General features: G+C 38.0%; 1 protein-coding gene across 1 annotated transcript; it reads right to left on the bottom strand.

Moving 5' to 3' along the window:
* Nucleotides 1–1,000: 1,000 nt before the first annotated feature.
* Nucleotides 1,001–14,985, bottom strand: fscn2b (fascin actin-bundling protein 2b, retinal). The gene is made up of 5 exons (XM_073828559.1): nt 13,617–14,985; nt 4,190–4,346; nt 3,837–3,958; nt 3,568–3,735; nt 1,001–1,972 (listed from the first exon to the last, which is right to left on the bottom strand). Exons 1-5 carry the CDS (start codon nt 14,434–14,436, stop codon nt 1,767–1,769), a joined length of 1,473 nt encoding a protein of 490 aa, XP_073684660.1. The 5' UTR covers nt 14,437–14,985; the 3' UTR covers nt 1,001–1,766.
* Between the last annotated feature and the right edge of the window lie 8,052 nt (nt 14,986–23,037).

Below are 23,037 nucleotides of genomic sequence, written 5' to 3'. Positions count from 1 at the left end.
CTCATATGCAACTATTACAGAAGGTTCAAACGCTCACTGATGCTTCAAAAGGAAAAACGATGCATTGAGAGCCGGGGGTGAAAACTTTAGAATTTTAAGATCAGGGTAAATTTAACTTATTTTGTCTTCTGGGAAACATGCAAGTATCTTCTGTAGCTTCTGAAGGACGCTACTAAATGATAAAATATGATATTTAGACAAAATAAGAAAAATGTATACATCTTTTTTTGTTGTTCAAAAGTTTACACTACTGGCTTTTAATGCATCATTTTTCCTTCTGGAGCATCATGAGCATTTAAACCTTCTGTAATAGTTGCATGTGAGTGAAAAGATGGATCTCAAAATCATACAGTCACTGTTGGAAAGGGTTCAAATACACTAAAATGCTGGAAAAAAAAATTGTGGTACCTGAAGGATTTTTCTGAAGAACAGCGGGCAGTTTAACCGTTAAGGAAGAACAAGGGACTCATGATCAACTATCACTAAACAAAAAAACACAGCTGTGGATCATTCATCTAACAACACAGTATTAAGTATCAAGCATTTTAAAATAAAAAAACAACATGCATTTCGCATGATCCCTCTTATTTAGGTAAAAAACTTACCATTTTGCAGATTCTGCAAGGTGTATGTAAACTTTTGACTTCAACTGGTCATTAAGAACTTGTTAGATACAGTATTTCAATGGAAAAGTGATTACCATAGATTTCTCTGTAATTTCTCTGTAAGGCTCCTGTTCTGAAACTGGGTAACAATAGCATACAAGGTTTCAATTTTTCATCTTATTGACTGCAGCTACCAACAGTTTTTTTCTGAAGTCTTTACAAACAATGGGTTCTCTCTGTCGGTAGTAATGCGAACTGTATAAAGCACACAGCAATAGCAAATGCTTGCCTTGACTCAATTCTGATGCCTCGGCAGCCAATTAAATTCAGAGCAGAACAATCCATTTGTTTTACCTAAACCCAGGTTACAGTAAATGAGATTCATTCTTCCAGAATTAAGAGACAGGATTTTATTGCAATAATTGTAAAACCTTTCCAGATGGTCTTAAGAAAGACAAAGCAAATAAATCACAGTAGGGAATAAAATTAATTTAATCCTGGTACCTTTCAGTTCGGCGAGACGGAGTAATTACTGTGTATCCTGTTCTATTCTTGGTTGCTTGGCTTTCGTGTTAGTTGCTAGTTAGCTTAAAGAAACAACAAGAAGAGTTCATTTATCAGGCCTAAATATATTTAAATGCCATGTATGTCCATATATGACAAATACAGCAGTCAGTAACCCCAGAGAATAAAACAAGCTTCACTGGAACTGACAAACACTGACATGATAATAAATAAGAGCAGGAAAGACAAGACAATAATGGGTCATTTAAGTTAAAAAAGGTAATAAACATAAACAGCAGTAATTAATTATAATGTTAGATGTTAGAGGTGATTTGCCACAGTAATAGCACGCTTTGCAAGTTTTATGTATTATCACCTCATACATTATTCCTAACAGTGTGCAATAGTGAGCTGATATGATAAAGGTTTTTGTCATGCTTGTGTTTGTTTAATACAGGCTCATTTTGTACAGGACTATAAACCAGAAATGTTAAATAATATATGTGTAATTCTGAATACTGATTCTACATCAAATGCAGACTGATGGGAAAACAGATGTCCAAATATTAAACCTTAATTGTACCAATTTATTTTCTCATCTGTAAATCCAAGAGTTTAACACAGGTGTGTGAAAGTTCCTTAAATGTCCACATGGTGTCAGTATTCCCAGAGGGAAGTGCTGTCTGCATTCTCTCCATCTCCTTTCAGATTGCCTCCTTGGTCTCCACGCAGATATTTGCCATTTTTGCCCCTTATAGCTATCCGTCCATGCTCTAAGAATTCAAAGGAAAAATCTTCAGGTGTGTCTCCATCAGTGCACACCAAGCCACTGCTGGAAACATACCAGAATTTTCCACCAGCACCTGTGGGAAAACAATAATGGTCAGCTTTATAACATATATGACTCGAGTCCTAGTTAATTTCCGCTAAAGTGATAGTTCATCCAAAAACAAACATTCTATCATTAATTACTCACCCTCCTGTTGTTCCAAACTAGTAGGACCTCCATTCATTTTTGGACACACACATTAAGAAATCTTTGATGAAATCCGAGAGCTTTCTGACCTGCATTGACAGCAATGCAACTGAATTGTTTAAGGCCTAGAAAGGTAGTAAGGACAACGTTAAAACATCAGTCCATGTAACATCAGTGGTTCAATCGTAATGTTATGAAGCTACGAGAATAGTTTATGTGCACAAAGAAAACAAAAATAATAACTTCGCTGCGCATTCACTAGAATACCATGATGCATTAAAGTTGAACCATTGATGTCACATGGACCATTTTAATGATGTCCTTGCTACCTTTCTGGGCCTTGAACATGGTATTTGCATTGCTGTCTATGCAGGGTCAGAAATGCAGGGTTTGGATTTCATCAAAAATATCGTAATTTGTGTTTTAAACAAAGGTCTTATGGGTTTGGAATGACACTATGGTGAGTAATTAATAACAGAATCAGAACAAGTGAAAATAATAGTTAAATTAATGAAAATTACCCTGTTCAAAAGTTTACCGATGCTCCAGAAGGAAAGACGACGCATTAAGTTTTAAACTTTTTGAATTTGAATATCAGGTTAAATTGAACTTATTGTGTCTTCTAGGAAACATGTAAGTAACTTCTGTAGTATTTTAGGGCAGTACTAAATAAAAAATACGATATTTAGGCAAAATATAAAAAAATTACAAATCTTCATTCTGTTCAAAAGTTTTCATCCCCAACTCCTAATGCATCGTGTTTCCTTCTGAAGCATAAGTGAGGATTAGAACCTTCTGAAATAGTTGCATGTGAGTCCCTCAGTTGTCCTCAGTGTGAAAAGATGGATCTCAAAATCATACAGTCATTGTTGGAAAGGGTTCAAATACAAAAATGCTAAAAAAAAAAAAACATTTGCGGGACCTGAAGGATTTTTCTGAAGAACAGCAGGCAGTTTAACTGTTCAGGACAAACAAGGGACTCATGAACAACTATCACTAAACAAAAAAAAAAAAAACAGCTGTGGATCATTGAGGTTACAACACAGTATTTAACAAATCAAGTGTATGTAAACATTTGAACAAGGTATTTTTTAAAATAAATTCAACTTTTATTTTCTTTTGTGGACTATATGTAAATGTCTTATTCAGGTCAGTACTAAATAAAAAATAACATGTATTTTGTATGATCCCTCCTAGTTTTGGTAAAATAACATTTTGAACGCGTATGTAAACTTTTGACCTCAACTGTATAAAAAATTAAAACTAGCTCCCTTGAGAATCAATTCCACCTGGTTAATTAAATGTTTTTTGACATTTAAGACAACTGTTTACAACTAACAGAACTCACTGCCAGAAGCTATTTTTGCCCTTAAAACTATTTTCAGAAAAGCTGTTAATTGCTTTCCTGAAACCTGCTTCAGGATTATTTACATGACAGACAGATAAAAAAATGATTGACACCATGGCCGGATTAAAACTCACCTTTAATGTGGTATGCGCCGTCACTGAACTGCAGTGTAAATATGTCATAGACTGAACGATTGGCGTCCAGTGTATTCGAGTTCTTGTGGTGGCAAACATAACCATTCTCTCCCCTCAGGATGAGAATAGGCCTATTGATCAGCTTCAGAATCAACTGCTCGTCCTCACCTGGAGGAAAAAACATGGTGACATATTGTATTCTTGTACGTTTCTTAAATAACATTTGGTTTGATTGAGATGTTTTGATTTAGTTTGTGGTATGAACTCACCCACAGAGTCACTAACTGCAGCGAGCTGACCATTTTTCTTTGTGCACACATATTTTCCATTGCTGGCCCGCAGTGCCACCCGTCGACCGAGCCACACTATGTCAAACATGGTGTTGGCACCGCTGCAAGCAGTGGGAGATTGTACGTATGAGTTTTAATAAAACATGTACACCCACAGAGAACAGGAGTAAATGAAATAGCTGTACAATTTCTGTTATTTTACTGCTGTGTTATGGATGTATTTACTCATAGTTACATAATAGGTTTGCTGCTTGCCCTCATGTCATATCTCATATAACTGGAAGAGAAAGATTTTTCATTACACAGTGTTTGAAAGTAAAGCTAAATCTTACGCTTCTGTGGCTGTTGACTGGATGCCTCCATGAGTGACAAGTGTCCAGTAGTTCCCTTCGTTAGTTCTGAATTTGCACTTTCTTGTGTCTTTGTCAATTTCCATTTGAAATGTCTCCATGTCTGTCTCATCTTCCTGATTGGCTGAGACACTCACTCCTGTTGAAACACAAAGAGAAGCAAACGGGACATAAGACAACATTTTTATTCATTGCTTTTAATTTAGCAGCTACGGGATCAAACAACAGCCATCATAAAAGTTGCTAGGCAATTCAGTCAAAAATACAAAGGCAGTGCTCTAATATACAACATTAAAAATACATAAAATGTAACGTGATGAGATTTTGCCCTCAGCCAAAACTACAGTTAAGGTCAAAAGTTTTCATACTCCTTGCAGAATCTGCAAAATGTTCATTGTTTTACCAAAATATAAGGGGTCATACAAAATGCATGTTATTTTTTAATCAGTACTGAGCTGAATAAGATATGTCACATAAAAGACATTTACATATAGTCCACAAGGGAAAATAATAGTTGAATTTATAAAAATGAACCTGTTCAAAAGTTTATATACACTTGATTCTTAATACTGAACAGTTGAACTCCTGCTGTCCTTCAGAAAAATCCTTCAGGTCACACAAATTCTTTGTTTTTACAGCATTTTTGTATATTTGAACCCTTTCCAATAATGACGGTCTGATTTGAGATCCATCTTTTCACTCTGAGGACAACTGAGAGACTCAGATGCAACTTTTACACAAGGTTCAAACACACACGATGCATTAAGAGCCGGGGGGTGAAAACTTTTGAACAGAATGGATTCTTCTTTTGCCTAAATACCATTTTCTTTCATTTAGTACTGCCCTTCAGAAGCTACAGAAGATACTTACCCCCCCCCCCCCCCAAAAAAAATGTGTGGGACCTGAAGAATTAAAAAAGTGGATCATTCAGGTAACAACAGTATTGTATTAAGAATCAAGTGTATGTAAACTTTTGAATGGGGTCATTTTTATAAATTCAACTATTATTTTCTCTTGTGGACTACATGTAAACATCTTTTATGTGAAATATCTTATTTAGGTCAGTACTAAATAAAAAATAACACGCATTTGTATAATCTCTCTTATTTTTGTAAAATAAGTAATATTTTGCAGATTCTTCATGGTGTATGTAAACTTTTGACACAAAAAAAGTCACTCTCATTATTATGCCACAATACAATCACAGATTGACACTGATAATAAGAAATATATGTAGCATGCTTTTTTGAGGACGTTTCAAATGTATCCGCTTAAACAAGATAGCGTGTGTTTGCCCTGAACTTTACCCTAGTTTGAAATCCTGAAGGGAGACAAAGCACCAGCATGATTAACTTCACTGCCACGCACGACAGGCATCAACCTGACTCTGAGTCCTATTCTGGTGCAACGTCTGCAGCGGACCGTGTTTATTTAAGACTCACATCTATAGTTAATGGAGCCCAAACATGTCACTCCGCAGTCTATAAACATCCTTTATTTCAATGCAAGATCACTGATGTTTTGAAACAAGGAGGTTTACTCATTCAGTCACGATGACAGATTCATTCCAAATCAGTGTATTATTTGTAACATTAACATTTACACAACAAGACCACTGGCTGAAGTCTGAGACATATTTTATATCCAAGCCATTCATCTTGATTAGGGTATTGGGTTGTGTAACAGATGTAGACTTTGTGTGTTTCTATAAAAAATGAAAAACCTTGTGTATTTTAGTCTACATACCAAAAGTACATTCATGCATTCTTACTGGCAAACAACATTTCTGTATGTGTCTAGATTCAGTGCAGTAGGACAAAACCACTTGATTGTATCTTTCCCATTGCACCGATAAAACCTTGGCTAGGAAACCACGACCTTGGCAGGGTCAGAGGCCTCGCTGCACCCCGCTGGGTTTCTATGCCAGTTAGTCCCGGGACTTCGTCATGGCATTCATTAGTCCAGAATTTAAGGCATAGCTGTGTTTAAGAAACATCTTAAAAACAAGACACACAAGGACCAAGTTATATATGAAAGTGCTTGTTTACTTGTTTTTGTCGGTTAAATAGTTTTAAGGTCTAGTTTTCAAATGTTACTTGCTATATTCTCAAATTATTTCTTAAATTAAACATATGTTTTTGAAAGAAGCCTCTTACTAGTATTAAAATAGTATAATTCTCAAATATTATTACAATTTAAAATAACTGTTTTCTATTTTCTCAGTCTTCAGTGTCACATGATCCTTCAGAAATTTTTCTAATATGCTGATTTGGTGCTCAAGAAACATCTTATACTTATTATTATCAATGGTGATAATAAAAACTGTTTTTTTTTTTGGTAATATTTTTGTAGAAACTGTGATACACTACCATTCAAAAGTTTGAGGTAAGAGTTAAAAAATAAATTAAAACACTTTTGTTCACCAAGAATGCATTAAATTGAAAAAGTGACAGTAAACAATTTTCAATTTTACAAAAGGATATTTTTTTTTAAATGAATGCTGTTATTTTGAACTCTCCAGAAAAATGTTTCCACAAAATGATTAAGCAGCAAAAACTGCTTATAACATTAATATTAGCAACCAATATAATATATTATATAACAAATACAATATATGTGGTACAATTTAATATTGTTTTTTTTTTTCAAAATATTACTTTTTTAACTGTATTTAACTGTATTTTGATCAAATAAATGCAGTAATGGTAAGCATAAGAGTCTTCTTTTAAAAATCTTAATTATTAAAACTTATTTAATTATTTTAATTATTTTAAATTTAGTGCAAGCAATTTAAAATGATAAAGCATATTTAAAAACACTACCAGTCAAAGTTTTTTTTTTTTTTTTTTTTTAAAGATTTTTAATTTTTAAAGTCTCTTCTGCTCACCTGCATTTATTTGATCAGGAAAAACAGTAATTTTTAAAATATTTTTATTATTTAAAATAACTGGTTTCTATTTGAATATTTCTTGCAATTTCAAAGCTGAATCTGTACCATAATTACTCAGAAATCATTCTAATATTGTGATTTGCTGCTCAAATAACATTATAATAATGTTGAAATTTTTATTATAGAGTAGAATTTTTCAGGTTTCTTTGATGAATAGAAAGTTCAGAAGAACAGCATTTATCTTTAATATAAATCTTTTGTAACATTATGTCTTTATCATCACTTTTGATCAATTTAAAGCATCCTATATAAAAGTATTCATTTCTCACCCCCCTCCCAATGGTATATAATGTTACAAAAGCTTTTTATTTCAGATAAATAGGACTCATTCATCAAAGAATCCTGAAAAAATGTACTGAACTGTTTTAAGTATTGAAAATAATAATAAAAATGTATCTTGAACAGCAAATCAGCACATTAGAATGATTTCTGAAGGATCATGTGACACGAAAGACTGCAGTAATGATGCTGCAAATGTAGCTTTGATCACAGGAATAAATTACATTTTAAAATACATTCAAATAGAAAGCAGTTATTTTAAATAGTAAAAATACTTTACAATATTACCGCTTTTGCTGTATTTTAGATCAAATAAAAGCAGGCTTATAAAGCAGAAGCTTATAAAAACATTAAAACTCTTACTGTTCAAAAACTTTTGACTGGTAGTGTATATTTGAGCTTTATGAGATCTTTAAATGCTTTTGAAGATAAGAAGATAATTTCACTCAAGTGTGTTTAAGTTTTTGTCTAGCAGGGCGACTAAATGATTGAACTGCATAATCAAGCAAAACCGACAGCATCGTGCACGATGCGTCAAACAGATTGTCGTGGCTAAGGCTCAAAGTGGATGTATCCGAAAATATCCCGTTGATCATTTTCTTAAGCCTTTAACAGGCCAGATCCTGCACCTTACCCCCTTCTCCCTCTGCCCTGTCATCCTTCCTGCCCCTCCCCTTCTAATGCTGTAACCTCTCCTAATTCTCAGCATGCAAAGAGACACAAAGCTGCACCGTAGGGCCCAGTAAGCAGCTTTTTGGAGTAGTGTATGTACAATCCTCCGGCTCCAAGGAAAACCAGTCGGGAGGCTGAAGTAATACTATTGTTTCGACGGGACTCTGCAGGGTGCCTGAGACATGCTGGGAAAGAAACCCGGCCTATCAGCAGAATCTGCTGCCATCGATCACATTTCACCATGGAATGCTTTTTTTGCTCTATGATTTAGCATGTGCGCTTGTGTTTCTCTCTCCGCCTGTCGTTTTCTCTCACACCGCATGGGCTATTTTTACAAATCATCTCAGCCTATCAATAGACACTATCTGGTCTTACTTTGGAATCTGATTTCTAAGGGTTTTAAGTGATATGCTGGATTAAGACAACACAGTGTTAGTGCATTGTTTTTGTTGGAACCAGAGTGCAACCACCAGCCAAAGTTGGCAAAAACAAAGTCTAGTTTCTAATCAAGACAAAATCAGGGATAACGAAAAAGAAACAGCTTCAGATGTTTCTCTTTCTCAGATCAGACATCACTCCGCTGCAGCGGTTTTCATTTCTGCGGCCCGTTACACTTTATTTTCCAATTTCACGTCTGACTCTGCTTTAGTTTTGCACCAAAGATAGAAGAAGAGAGGCCAGCTGGGGCAGGACACTCTATCTCCTCTGTTGATCATTCCTCATCCACGGCATTGTGATTACTGAGCTCAATCCTGAACTCCTGCGAATGACCTCACTCCCATCACAGAATGCTCCCTCTCAATTTACCAACCCATTTTTGTGGAATGGTAACAGTACCCAGAGACAGAGACAGCGAGTGGGCCGTCTCAAAACTGGGGCAAGTAGATCGCTGCATGCGTACCAGGTCAAATACCCATCGGAGATCACGAAAGATATACGAGAGAACACTACAAAAGGTGTCTACATGCATAGGTTTTGGTTTAACATGCATGTATACAGTGAAGTTCAAAGTCTGGGGCTATATTGAAAATCTAGAGAATAAATGAAATGAAATAAAATAATAAAAGAAAACTAAAAGAAAAAAAAAGAAAAACATCTAAATTAAAGAAAAGAAAAATAAATAATAATTATAAATATTATATATACTTATATATTATACATCTGGAGTGCATATAGCTTGAATGCTGCTGTCAACATACAGAGAGGGGAATTTTTTTTTTTTTTTTTTTTAATCATTTGAATTTTTCTATTTAACTTTCACATTCAATTTCACATTGACATTAGAATTTGTCATGTAAATATTGTATTAAATTATTAAAAATATATTCAAAATATAAGCTATTCCACTATGGGAGAACACGAAAAATAAAATTAATACGATAAAAATAAATAAATAAATAAAATAAACATCTGGAGTGCATATAGCTTGAGTGCTAAAAATCTAATTAAAATTAAATAATGATATAAAATCTAATTAAATAAATAAGATAAAAAATAATAATAAAATAAAATAAAATAAACATCTGGAATGCATATAGCTCGAGTGCTAAAAATAAAATTTTAATTAAATTAAATAAAACATGATAAAAATCTAATTAAATAAATACAATAAAATAAAATAAAACAAAATGAAATAAACATCTGGAGTGCATACAGCTTGAGTGCTAAAAACTTAAAATTAAATAATGATAAAAAAATCTAAATAAGATTAAAACATAAATAAAATAAAATAAACATCTGGAGGGCATATAGCTTGGGTGCTGCTGTCACAAAAGCAGAAAGTGGACAAACTAAAAATTAAATAGATTCTAAAACTCATTTCAATTTTTTCGATTTAACTTTCACATTGAATTTCATGTTGATATTAGAATTTGTCATGAAAATATTGTAATAATTTATAAAAATGCAAAATAGAAGCATTTCCACTAGTGGTCCCAGACTTTTGGACCCCGTTGTTATGTGAAGATGTCCAGTCCAAAACTAAAGCTGTGATCTCTGTACCAAGACAGTCACTCTGAGATTAATTTTTAATGGTAAGGTGATGCCACAATCTACTGTCTCTCATTTTATTAGCTTCTTCCTTTATTCTTTCTTTCCTTTGTTTCTGTCTTTTTTCTGTCTGTCTCTCTTTCTCAATATCTCTTCCTCATCACCTTTTCACCTTCCGGGCCGGATTAGAATGCTCGAGGGAACACTGTGGAGGTGATGAAGAACATGGTAACAGATCCACCCGTCTGAGTGCATGCCATCTTTCCGACTCAAGTATGTGTGCCACACGACATGCACCATAGCTGCAGCAAAACAGTACACCACAACAAAAGCAAACCAACAAACGTCATATCTCAGCCAATAATAGCGATATTTCTGAAAAACTACCATGCAATGTCACTACTCATTATTGATTAAAAGATCATCTGTGAGTTTGCGTTGCGTCCCAGGGCGAGAGGCCCGGGGCTTAATGAACGTCAGACCTGCAGCGCTGATTGGCAGTCCTGTCTGAAGTCATCTCTGGTTCCCTTCATCATGTAGAGACTCTCTAAAAGAAATGAACTGCTTCATCCATTAGCAAAATTACTTTACCTAATTGCTTTTTGCACAGAATGAATGTGCAATAGATGGGGAGAGATGCTTCTCGTTCATTAAGAACAAATGTTCCATCTGGCCTGTGTCATTTTCCCTGTCTTTTTCCACCCATTATGAAATGCCTAGATTTTTTTTTTTGGTAATATGTTGATACTCAATGTTTGAATCGACACTGAACCATTTAAAGCAAGAGAAACACTAGAACTCAATAAGGCTCATAATGTTTGACTCAAACATCTTACATCTTAATTTTGAAGACCTTATTTAAAAATTTTTTTTTAATTTGAATAATAGCCGCCCTACAACCTATTTAGCTGGTAAAATTTAAAGAAATTCTTAATGTTCTCAATTGATTCCAGGGCTGGGAAAATAAATGAATGCATCGCGAATCGAGAAATGATACTGCATCAATTCTGAGATTTTCCCAATACATCACGATTCTCGCTAGAATCGATTCTGAGCTTATTTTTTTAACACTAGATGACACTGCATGGTTTAGAAACAGTGCCTTATACACGCTTGAACCTAAGATAATCATTCATAAAGTTTGAAAAGTTTGAAGTGAATTACAAGGGTGTTCACAATGGGCAATGTTTATATAAATCTTGTGTCCTAAATTCTGAGTCGAACGCACAAGCGTTCCCCTGCTGAAAAAACCAGCATATGCTGGTTAGGTATGTTTTGGTGCTGGGATGCTGGTTTTAACTGGTATATGCTGGTCCTTTGCTGGTTTATGCTGGTCCCTTGCTGGTTTTTGCTGGTTTATGCTGGTCATGTTGCTGGTTAATGCTGGTCCTTTGCTGGTTTATGCTGGTCCTTGACCAGCAACATGACCAGCATAAACCAGCAAAGGACCAGCATTAACCAGCTAAGGACCAGCATAAACCAGCAAGGGACCAGCATAAACCAGCAAAGGACCAGCATATACCAGCTAAAACCAGCATCCCAGCACCAAAACATACCTAACCAGCATATGCTGGTTTTTTCAGCAGGGTCTTCAGCGCTCTTCTTCGTGAGCACTTGATTAAAAACTAGATTAGAGCACCATCTACTGTTAAAAACTTAGAATCAGAATCGTTTCCAGAGAGAATCGCGATCCATTCGGAAAATCTCAAGACTCGATCCACGAATCACTTGCATCGATTTATTGTCGTAGCCCTAACTGATTCCTGGTGCACATGCTTTTCTACCACAAACTAACTTTTTTGAAAGCCATTAAATGGCTCTATCCCATGGGTAAACTAAACGGACAATAAAACATCATGTCTTCCTCAGGGAACTGCTGCTAAAGTCTTTGATTTATGATCTTTTAAGAGTGACAATGACAAAAAAAGCCATACTGTCCACACCCATAATGCATTATGTCTCTATTCATTGTGATGTTGTGCCTGATCTTTCTTCCTCCTGCCCATCTTGTTCTCTTTTCTGCTGTATACTTTCACACTTTCCATGGTCTCTTTTCCCCCTATTGGGTTTTTTGCCTGTCGGGCCAAAACCCAACTGCTCCCGAAGGACTCTCTGATTTGCGTCCCCATTGTTGCCCAGCGCATTGCATGGTCCCCTGATAAAGAAATGCGGCGGAAGGCTTGTGTTTCTGAAAGCAGACTCCACCATCATTGAAATGCCCCTGTCCACTCAATTATTTATCACACCTTGCCACTAGTGTGTGCATGCATGTGCACGAGTATATTCTTTCTTATTTTGTTATATAAAAGTACTGACTAAAACTGTAAACTCTGAAAAAATATGTGCAAATGTACATACATCTGTAAAAATGAGAACGAGCATAAGTCCAAGAGAGAGAAAGAGATGGATGAGTGTACTGGAGAGGACAGGATCTGTTACTGACCCAGCTTCCTATGGTGGATATTCAAAGCCATTCAGTTTCTCCAGTAATTTATCTATTGCAGGTGGCTCAAAATGCTTACCAAGAGCTCTGGAGATAATGGATAATGTTACAGCATGCAAGATTTACATTATAGAACTTAGTTGCTCAGTCAAGACAGGAAGCTACAATTATGCAGTGTGTTTGTTAGCAGAGCACATGGCCAGCGAATAAAAATCGGCCATGTCTGGCAGATTAATATTGGCCTACTCAGCTGAAAAGACAGCTGCCGTATATTATTTCTGTGAGGTCATGCTCATGGGCGTGACTCAGTGTTCACCTGCTCTGCAGGCTAGTTTCCATAGATTTGACTATGTGTGCATAGTTTGCAATGCAGCTGCAATTTTGCATGCAAGTTATTTTCATGCACTGGTGTGCTTGCATATAAAAACACTAATGGTGACTAATACTGATAGCACAACAATGTAAATTATGCTCGGACTACTAAAATCACATTGTTTAGCATTATTCAGTCTGAAAATTACATTTTGCATCGACTCTTTCGATACAATTGACATTTACATGACTGAACTCCATACACTAGATTTCTATATCTGGTTACTCAACAGGTATTAGCGGTACTTAACAGATGTAATGAGGATTCACATCTGTTACATAAGACGCCACAGGAGTGCGAAGAGATAGGGACAAACCTTATATTGAGGGTTCCCTTGAATCTTCTTTGAAGAGATATTTCATTCAAAAAATGAAAATTCCAATTAAAAATGCCATAATTTACCTTCATGCAACATGATCTTTACTTAATATTCTAATGATTTTTGGCATTAAAGAAAAATCAATAATTTTGACCCATACAATGTATTTTTGGCTATTTCTACAAATATACCCATGCTATTTAAGACTTGTATTGTAGTCCAGGGTCACATATAGATTTAGAAACCACAGGTGAGTAAATAAAGACAGAACTTAACTTTCAAGATTGTATTCACCCAATTCTACAGCAAAAATGAGGTTAGTCGCTGAAGCACGTGGTCCTCCTGTAGGGTAACGTCAAACTAAATTCAACCAGCACCACTTACCTTGACGGATGGAGACAAATTTATTGTTGGCAGCCTGAAACACCACTTGAGGATGGCTTTCCTCAAGATCAAACAGCTCGTCTTTGCCAGGTTTGGAGCAGCGTCCAGAGCGCAGAGTTCCAGTGGGCCCCATGGGGGTCAAGTACTTCCCCTCACAGTCCTTGAAGGCCAGCTTGCCTGATTTCAGTTCCAAAGTGTAGCCTGTCCCACGGCCATTTTCAGAGGACAGTTTCCCATCGTTGCTCAGAAAGCGGCTGTCACTGGTCTTAAGACAATATTTGCCATCCATGTACACAAGAGTCAGAAGAGCATCCACGCCCCATGGGATGTTGCTGTCGACAGCAATCTCTCCCTCTGGCGAAGCTAGGTGGGCATAGCGTTTGCGGGCCACACTGAGCAGATTTGCCTGTGGGTGCAGGGCCAGATGCATGGCCCACAATTCTGCCTCACCAATGGTCTGAGCAAAGCAGGACAAATAATCCTCTGAACCTCCAAAAAAGCGCAGATATGGTTCGGACTGGAGGGCCCAGCGTCCGTCGGACTGTGCCACGATCAAAAAGCGGCAGTCATTCTCTTTGTTTTCAGCCTCACAGCTTACCTTGCCATCTTTGTCGGAAGCCAGGTAGCGCCCCAGGTGACTGCGCAGGTACACCACCTGACCGTCCTGCTCATCCTGCTCCAAAGTCCAGATCTGCTTCTTCTTTAGACTCGGAGCCGAAGCGTTCACCTTGAAGCCAAAGGCCTCCGCTGTTAGGTAGCGACTCTCATAGTTAATAAGCCCGAATTGTAGCTTGAGGGCTTTGCTGCCATTGGAGGGCATCCTGGCTTATAACCCAGATAGAAGCCCAAGAGTGTTGAAAGTCTTACAATGTTAGCTCCCCTACTTGTCCTGATTGATTTGCTTCCTTTTGGAGAAGAGTAAAGTGAAGTTTCTCCTACTCTTCTAAAGTGTAGCTGATTCTTTTCTGACACAGGCCTTAACTTTCTTCAGTAGTTCCTCTTTTGGTTTTGTTCTTGGCCTCTCCACTCGGTAAAAACGGCGTCTTGCTCCCCGGAGAGCTTGCAGAGGCTCTGGAGATTTTTTTTTTCCCTGTGTTTCCTAATCAGATCAGATTATAATCAGGAGGACTCAACACCTCAATCCAGAGAGCCGCTGACGTCACCCTGATCCCAACGGTTCCTTTTCCTCTGTGCCTCTTTCACTCGCTTCCTCTGTCTCATTCCCTTTCCTTCTCAATTTACCTACGTTTTTCTGTCCTCTCCAGTGGCTGCCTTTGGGACTGCTGATTTTTGAATGTGATCCTCAAGACCGAGTCACACTGTTGTACTTCTTCTTTACTCGTCTCAATCCTTCAGTTTGACATCTCACCTCCCTGTCCTCTTCTAAGTCATTCTACTTGAGTCACATCTTCAGAACTTGCACGTCTCTTAAACAGACAAATCGTCCTTAGAGATCTTGAGAAACAGCAGCATTTCAGTGTGCAAGGTGCACACTATTTGCCAGGCCAGCTTGTGCCATGTCAACAAATGCCACCTGAAGTACAGTGCACCTTTTCAGGTGTACCTCAAAACCTCCCTTTCACCTGTTGTCCTATCCTCTTATCTTTCTTTTTCTACGTCCTTTCTCCTGTCTCGCTATATTGGACGTATTCTTACACTAGAGACCCTTTATGGAGGCCCAGTAATCCACCCGTTCTATAGTGCTCCCGCTTTTGTTCTCCTCCCCAGTCTCTAACTCTTTGCTGATGGCGCTTTGACACAAAGCTGGGTAACCAGAGCCCTCCCCCAGCACCCGTGGTAGTGGCCTGAGAGGGAGATCGGCTTTCCAGTGTACACTCAGGATACAGTTACATGACTTCTCTGATTCCGAGCTTGGTGGGTCATCTTTATTACGGCAATGTGCGCATGGGTGTGTGAGTGTACTTGGAGGTAACAAACAGATGCTTATTTAAAGATGCCTGACATGTAGCCATTGAAGACCAATTTACTGTGACTGAACACATCTCTAAAGCTCATTTCCAGTCGCAGAAGTTGTTTGCTTAGCATTTCGCTGGCCGTGTTGCCTCATGTTTGCGTAATTCTACACATATTGTCGATCCATTTCAAATCCCAAGCATGTTTGTTCGAAAAACAGTCTCCTCCACAGGCCCCTAATCTGCCTTTCAATGATCCAGCTCTTTTATTAGACCAATCTAATCCACAGCAGCCCCAAACCCCTCCTCCTCTCCTTGGGTGCGTCTTGGACGCAGAACCTTCCATCTGTCGGGGACTGACCGTGTGTGGGACGGGTAAGCCTGAACCACACACACACACACACACTCTTCTAAACACAGGAACAATAAGACGTTCATTAACCGTTATTGGCTTTGCCAACTCTATCCTTTGTTTACATTTGTTCAAGATCCTCTAAGCAGAGATGTTAACCTTAGGCATGCACTATGACCCTTACATTTATATTTACACTTCTACGTTGTTGCCAGATGCTTTGACATAATAAAACAAATGAGAAAAAACTACACTCATTTTGTTACAGTGAGTAGCTAAGGATTTAATGTCAAAATCCAGTCAAGCAGAACACAGTACCCCAGTACAACTGACGTGCTGTCAGTGGAGTACTTGTAAATCACTGTATGATACCTTTGAGATATCTGAAAACAGTCAAAAATAGCATTCCAGTAGGTTCAGAATAAAAACTGAATTATCACACACAAAACAAAAAGTCAATACTGGTGGGAAACATCTTCTAAATGGTTAGTTCACCCAAAAATAAAAATTCTGTAATTAGTTACTCACCCTCATGTTGTTCCAAACCTGTAAGACCTTCATTCATCTTTGGAACACAAATTAAGATATTTTTTATAAAATACAAGAGCTCTCTGACCCTCAATAGACAGCAAGGATCCTTCCACGTTTAAGGTCCAGAAAGGTACCAAGAACATCAACAAAACAGTCTATGTGACATCAGTGGTTCAATCATAATTTTATGAAGCTAGAAGAATACTGATACTCTCAAAAATGGCGCTAGGCTGACGCAGAGAAGAAGAACTGTTGAATATTTTTTTTTTTTTTTTTGCACAAAAACTATTCTATTACAATTGAACCACAGATGACTGACTATGGAAGGACCCTTGCTGTCTATGGAGGGTCAGAAAACTCTTGGATTTCATCAAAAATATCTTAATTTGTGTTCTGAAGATAAACAAAGGGTTTATGGGTTTGGAATGACATAAGGGTGAGTAATTAATGACAGAATTAAAATTTTTGGGTGAACTAACCCTTTAACCCTGTCGCCTTAAAGAAATCACCCTTCACTTAGGCTTTCTTCAATGGGCTGAGAGCTTGTCAATAGCAAGCAATCCCCTCAACAGCCTGACTGACAGTTTGAAGCTTTGCACTTTCAAAGAGAAAAGCTATCATGACCTGTGAGTCAGGTTAATTCTGCAAATACGGTGACGTAGAAGCTCCCATTACATCACTGACCATATCTTTTTCCACACGTCTGAATGTATGAATTATGGCTGAAGAGATAGGATGTCTCCAGAATGTTAATTTCTGCAGAAGAAAAATAAATGTTTGACATTATGCATAATATGGAAAGCACGTGTTTCCCAGTACCTACCTACAGAAAACTTTCTGAATGAAGGGAAAGTACTAGAGTGTGCCACCAGAGGGAGGCAGAGGAGGAGTAATTTACCAGAAACGTGAGGAAAGTTTAGCATTATAAGGTTTTGTACAGTACACCTAATCTGACCAGGAAATATCTGTTTTTCTTTCCTCCAATGTCACCAGGGTCCATTAGCCTAATCTTAACCACAAAATATTAAACAGGACAGAAAATGCTGTCTAGTTTGCATGTTAGGAAGTCACACTGCAATAGAGAACCATCCAAACAATATGAACAGGAAGATCACATAACTACACATCACATAAACTGTCTGGTTACTAATACCCTGAAGTCATTGTCAGAGCCCCTCAGTATAATTTTTGTATTTAATTACAACAAGATTCGTCTGACAGAGTTATTTCAGCCCCTAGTCCCCATTCAAAACATCTACTCCAACCACGACAACACTATTACCACCTCTTTTATTTTTGTTGGTATTCTGCTCACAAGTGTATTCCCGTGGTCCATTACCTAAGTCAGGCATGACTCCATGCAGCACAGTATTGTGCGTGTCCACGCATGAGTGTGTGCATGAGTGTGCTTACGTGTGTGTAGTGTGTCTGGTGCGGTGGTACCTCTTGATAGGCAAGCAGATGTTTTTGGGAGGCCAGCGCTGCCAGGTTGAGTCTGAAATGGTTCTTTAGAGACCATTACCCAGCTCCTCTGATGGCAGTCAAATAGCTATCATTACTACGCAGCCTGGGGAGGGAGCACGATTGTCAGGGAGAGAGAGAGAGAGAGAAGAGAGGGGAGGGGGTGGAAGGAAAAAAAAGCTTGAGTTTAAAAATGAACATTTCAGAGTTAACAGCCCCCCAGCTTTTTCTACCCTATTAACCGCAATGCTGCTATTCCCCTGCTCTGTCGGGAGCAACCCTGCCATCCCCAATACCACCAATATACGTAAAACCCTTCTTTCTTGCTCTCCTTCTTCTGTCTCTCACTCTACCCGGCCTCTTTATCATCCCTTTCATTTTTATCCTGTCTCCCGCACTCCTCTCAACCTGTGATCTTCTCTTCCCCTTCTTCTCTCCTCCATCTCACCCTTTCCACACCCCATGCTCAATTTTTTCCCCACCCTCATCTGCTCAACTCTGAATACTGCGTCCTTTGGTTCTGTAACCTTGTTTTATTCTGTCATCAGAACAACAATACCGTGTTTCAGTTAAAATGCAAAGGTAGTTTGTTCCCTTTTATCGACATCTTCCTTTCAATTTTGTATTGTATCTACTTGATTTCCTATCTACGATCTACTAAATTTAACACATTCTATTTCTTCTTTTAGCATAAGAACAAAGATGGAGGAATCCAGAGTAGATCAGCACAGGGCTGATGGCTGAAGATGCCACCAGAGCTTTAGCGTACAGCGGTGGTAGCCATGCGACTGTGGGTGACCTCCTCGTCCACCACGGGAGCAGCTAAATTGTATGTCTGCTGCATAATTCATAAGGGGTAAACGGGAAAGAGCGCCTTCCATCAAACGCAGTCCTCGAGCTGACCTCTAGGTGTCACTATTGCTTTGCACGTCGACTCGCAGGGCTCCAGAGTCTCTTCTTAAGAAAATAAGAGATTAATGCTCGGTTTGTCAGACTTGGTGCCTCTGTGACTGTGAGCATGATGGGATTATACTCACTTCACTATTTTTAATCTTTGTTTTATAGCCCCCCTCTGCAAACGGGACCTTCCAGTCAAAGAGAGGTGCAAAAGCGGAGTCAAGTGGTTTATACATCTTAACAGCACTTCACTAAGTTTTACATATAAAGAAATACCATTAAAATGATGTACACCCATATGAGAAGACTTTAGTCATGTCAGTCTTCTCGCTTCCTCATGGGCGCCGCCATATTGTGTTGTGCATTTGACCAAATTACTACTACTACTACAGCTAATAGTATTGTGTGATTATATAGATAATTAATCTAGTGCACAATAAAACTATAGAACATGAAGGGCCGCGTTTAACAAACAAATTTAATACATCCAGGCCAGTAGGTGTCAGTAAAGTCCTAAAGCGCTCTATTAAGTTAAACGCTTTTTAATTTTTGCTTTTGATGCTAAAAGTAAACGCAAACTGACTGAATGCACCTTTAAAAGTCATCAGCGTAGGCCACTACACGATTTCGGACACTCAGTGGTCATTTTCCCACGACTCTGTTGAATTTATAGTCAAAGCGCTAGGGAGGCTTGGCGCTAAATATTGCCCTCAACAATTTGGTCTGTTGCCTTATTATTACAACCTAGAATAGACCTATGCTTCCCCCTCAGTAGTGCGGTATTTTTAGATCTCACATCCGTCTATTCAATCAGACAGTTTATTTAAGAACATTTCATTTTGTGCGTGGGCTAATTGACACATCCGTATCAACAGGACCCATGTAAATTTCATCCTAATGTAATCAAGCTAATGGTTTATGGCCTAATGGATGCAGATTATAAAAAGAGGATGGATGTTTTATATACAATTTGCACCTAAACTTCGGGCCATTTATTTTGCTGACAAGAAAATGCTTCCCAAAAAGGGACTTGGATGAGAAATGCTTCATGAGGCAGTCACAGGAAAAAACGTGTGGCAGGAATGAGTTAACAACGGAGATGAATAAAGAACTGTATGAAACTGCCAGCCAATCCGTATTGAGATTAACACTTCGGACCCAGACGATTGGCTAGAGCGGATTCAATGCATGTTCGTTGATAAGTACAAGGTTCCCGGCCCACGTGGGCCGCGTTGCCGTTGCGGAGCAGCCATTGGCTGAGAGCACTTCGCAAAGCCCCGCCCCCGCCACGTGATTGGCCTCACACTTCTCTCCCTCTCTTGTTCTCCGTCTGCGGAAATACCCCTGCGCGAGTTGGGAGTCAGAGCTAGCGTCTTCGGCTCGTCGCTTCGCATCTATCAGAGAGCCCGTGAAACTAACACGGTTCTGACATTTGGTGCCGCACCTCTTAACAACCTTAATATGATTTCCTTTAAAAACATGATTATTAGATATGATATTTAACTATATGTTTTCCGCCTTTGCCTGTCTGGAAACACCATACGTGTAGCCCGGGGTGTTGTATTTCATCCTGTTTGTGCTGCAAGGAATTACTGGAGTCAGATTCTCTCTCTCTCAGTGTTTCTCCCGTTCATCCTCGGCCAGTTACAGGTTATATTTTGTTGGCAACATACAAATTAGATGGGACGTTATAGAATGCATCAAACTGACGTACGACTGCAATTACACATTGGCCATATAAAGTAGCTTGATCAGAAGCAGAAAAGTGCGTACACATGGTTACTTAATGCATTTTTACTGATTTGACAACCAGTGGAAATGCCCTATAAGATGCATTTGAGACTGATCTGATCACTGGTCAATCTGAGACAAATCAGCCAAGTGTAAATGCATAGTTCAGGCCATGTGTCCCTGGACCACAAAACCAGTCATAAAGGTTTTTTTTATTTTATTGACATTATACATCATATAAGAGGCTGAATAAACAAGCCTTTCACTGATGTATGGTTTGTTAGGAACTATTTGAAAATCTAAGTTCTTAGCAATGCATATTACTAATCAAAAATGAACTTTTTATATATTTACGGTAGACAATTTACAAAATATCTTTATGGAACATGATCTTATTATCCTAATGATTTTTCGCATGAAAGAAAAATCGATCATTTTGACCCATACAATGTTTTTTTGGCTATTGCTACAAATATACCCGTACTACTTAAGACTGGTTTTGTGGTCCAGGGTCACATTTAATACCTAGTAGCTATCAGTTTTAGAAAGGAAAGGAGAAAGGAAAGGAGGTGAAGTGAGGCCAAGTATGGTGACCCATACTAGGAATTTGTGCTCTGCATTTAACCCATTCAAGTGCGCACACACACACACCGTGAACACACACCCGGAGCAGTGGGCAGCCATTGCTGCGGCACCCGGGGAGCAGTTGGGGGATCGGTGCCTTGCTCAAGGGACTCACCTCAGCCGTGGTATTGAGGGTGAAGAGAGTGCTGGTTATTCACTCCCCCCACCTATTCCCATCTCAATGGCAGTTGCTTGGCTGGTGCATGGAACCAAGTATGCAGGTAAATTTTTCTTACACAGATCATCAGAAAGCATTGATTCATGCCACGGTCCTAAAGCAGCAAACAAGATGTCATTTCACACTTTGAGGAATCATCAAAACCTGTAATATATCTGCTATTAATTTACAATTAAAATCAACATGGAATATTTGAATGAACTTTTCCACATCTTTTTTAACTGACCCTTCACAAAAACCCGCCCTCCTTCATTACTGTTGCTATGTCCGACAAACAATGCCATTCTCACACTACATGTTCTCACGTAGTGAAAAACACATCATGGAGCAAACAGGAAACTGACAACACACCGACAGACAAGACAGAGCAGGTTACTTTGGTATGAAACAAGGTTTTTTTTAAGAAATTCAAACAATAAATGTTTTGTGGCTCTTTAATGTTTTGTGACAGATCACTGTATTGCCTTATTAGATCAACTGATGTGAACCGATCGTCTTTTCTTATTTACTTAAAGCACAAAATAAACATGAGAAAAACATCAGAACACAGAAAGACATTAATACACACAATGTTTAAGTTTAAGTCCACCGAAGTTAATCTACTCTCCTGTCCGATTTGTTTGTGGGATAAAATGGTATTTTCGGTGTTATGATTGGTCAGATCGCCTGTCAATCAAGCTGTTTGCGAAGAGTCAATTGGATGGCTACTTTTAAAGCAGCTGGCAAACTGTGATATTAAGATGACCTTTCACTAATGCACAGGACAAATCTACACTAAAAATACAATGTTGTCACACGCATTTTTGTAGCCTTCTAATTTTTTTCACTTGACCCTTCGCAAAAACCTGCACTCCTTTGTTACTGTTGCTGTGTCCGACAAACAATGCTGCTCTCACACCAAACATCATGTTTTCACAAAGTGAAAAATACATTGCGAAACAAAGAGAAAACTGACAACATGCTGACAGACAAAACAGAGCAAGTTACTTCTGGTATGAAACAAGGTCTCAGCTTTAAAATGTTGTAATTTTTTAAGAAATTCAAACAATACATGTTTTGTGGCACTTTAATGGGTCGTGACAGATCGCTGTATTGCCTTATTAGATAAATCGACACTTAAGCATGAAATAAACATGAATGAACATCAGAATGTATTTATTTCAATGGTGGAAAGACATAAATACAATTTTTCAAGTTTCAGCGTACTGAATTTAATCTACTCTCCTGTCTGATTTGTCGGACAAAATGACAGATTCTGCATTATGACTGGTCAAATCTCCTGTCAATCAAGCTGTTTGCAAAGAGTCAATTTCCACAACTGAAATAAAATACGTTGTGATGTTCATTCATGTTTATTTTGAGCTTTAAGTATGTAAGAAAAGATCAGTTCATGTGTCGATTGATCTAAGGCAATACAGTGATCAGTCATGACACATTAAAAAGCCACAAAACAGTATTTATTGTTTAGATTTCTTTAAAAATTGACAACATTTTAAAGCTGAGATTTTATTTCTAAGTAACCTGCTCTATCTTGTCTGTCGGCAATCGAATCATAACGCAGAATCTGCCATTTTATCCGACAAACAAATCAGACAGGAGAGTAGATTAACTTTGGTAGGCTGAAACTTGAAAAACTGTGTGTATTGATGTCTTTCCGTGGTTGAAATAAAATACGTTCTGATGTTCACTCATGTTCATTTCATGCTTAAGTGTCAATTGATCTAATAAGACAAT

This window comes from Garra rufa, chromosome 22 (genome assembly GCF_049309525.1).
Source record: "Garra rufa chromosome 22, GarRuf1.0, whole genome shotgun sequence".
NCBI classification, from domain to species: domain Eukaryota; kingdom Metazoa; phylum Chordata; class Actinopteri; order Cypriniformes; family Cyprinidae; genus Garra; species Garra rufa.
This window is presented reverse-complemented; position numbering and strand designations above follow the sequence as displayed.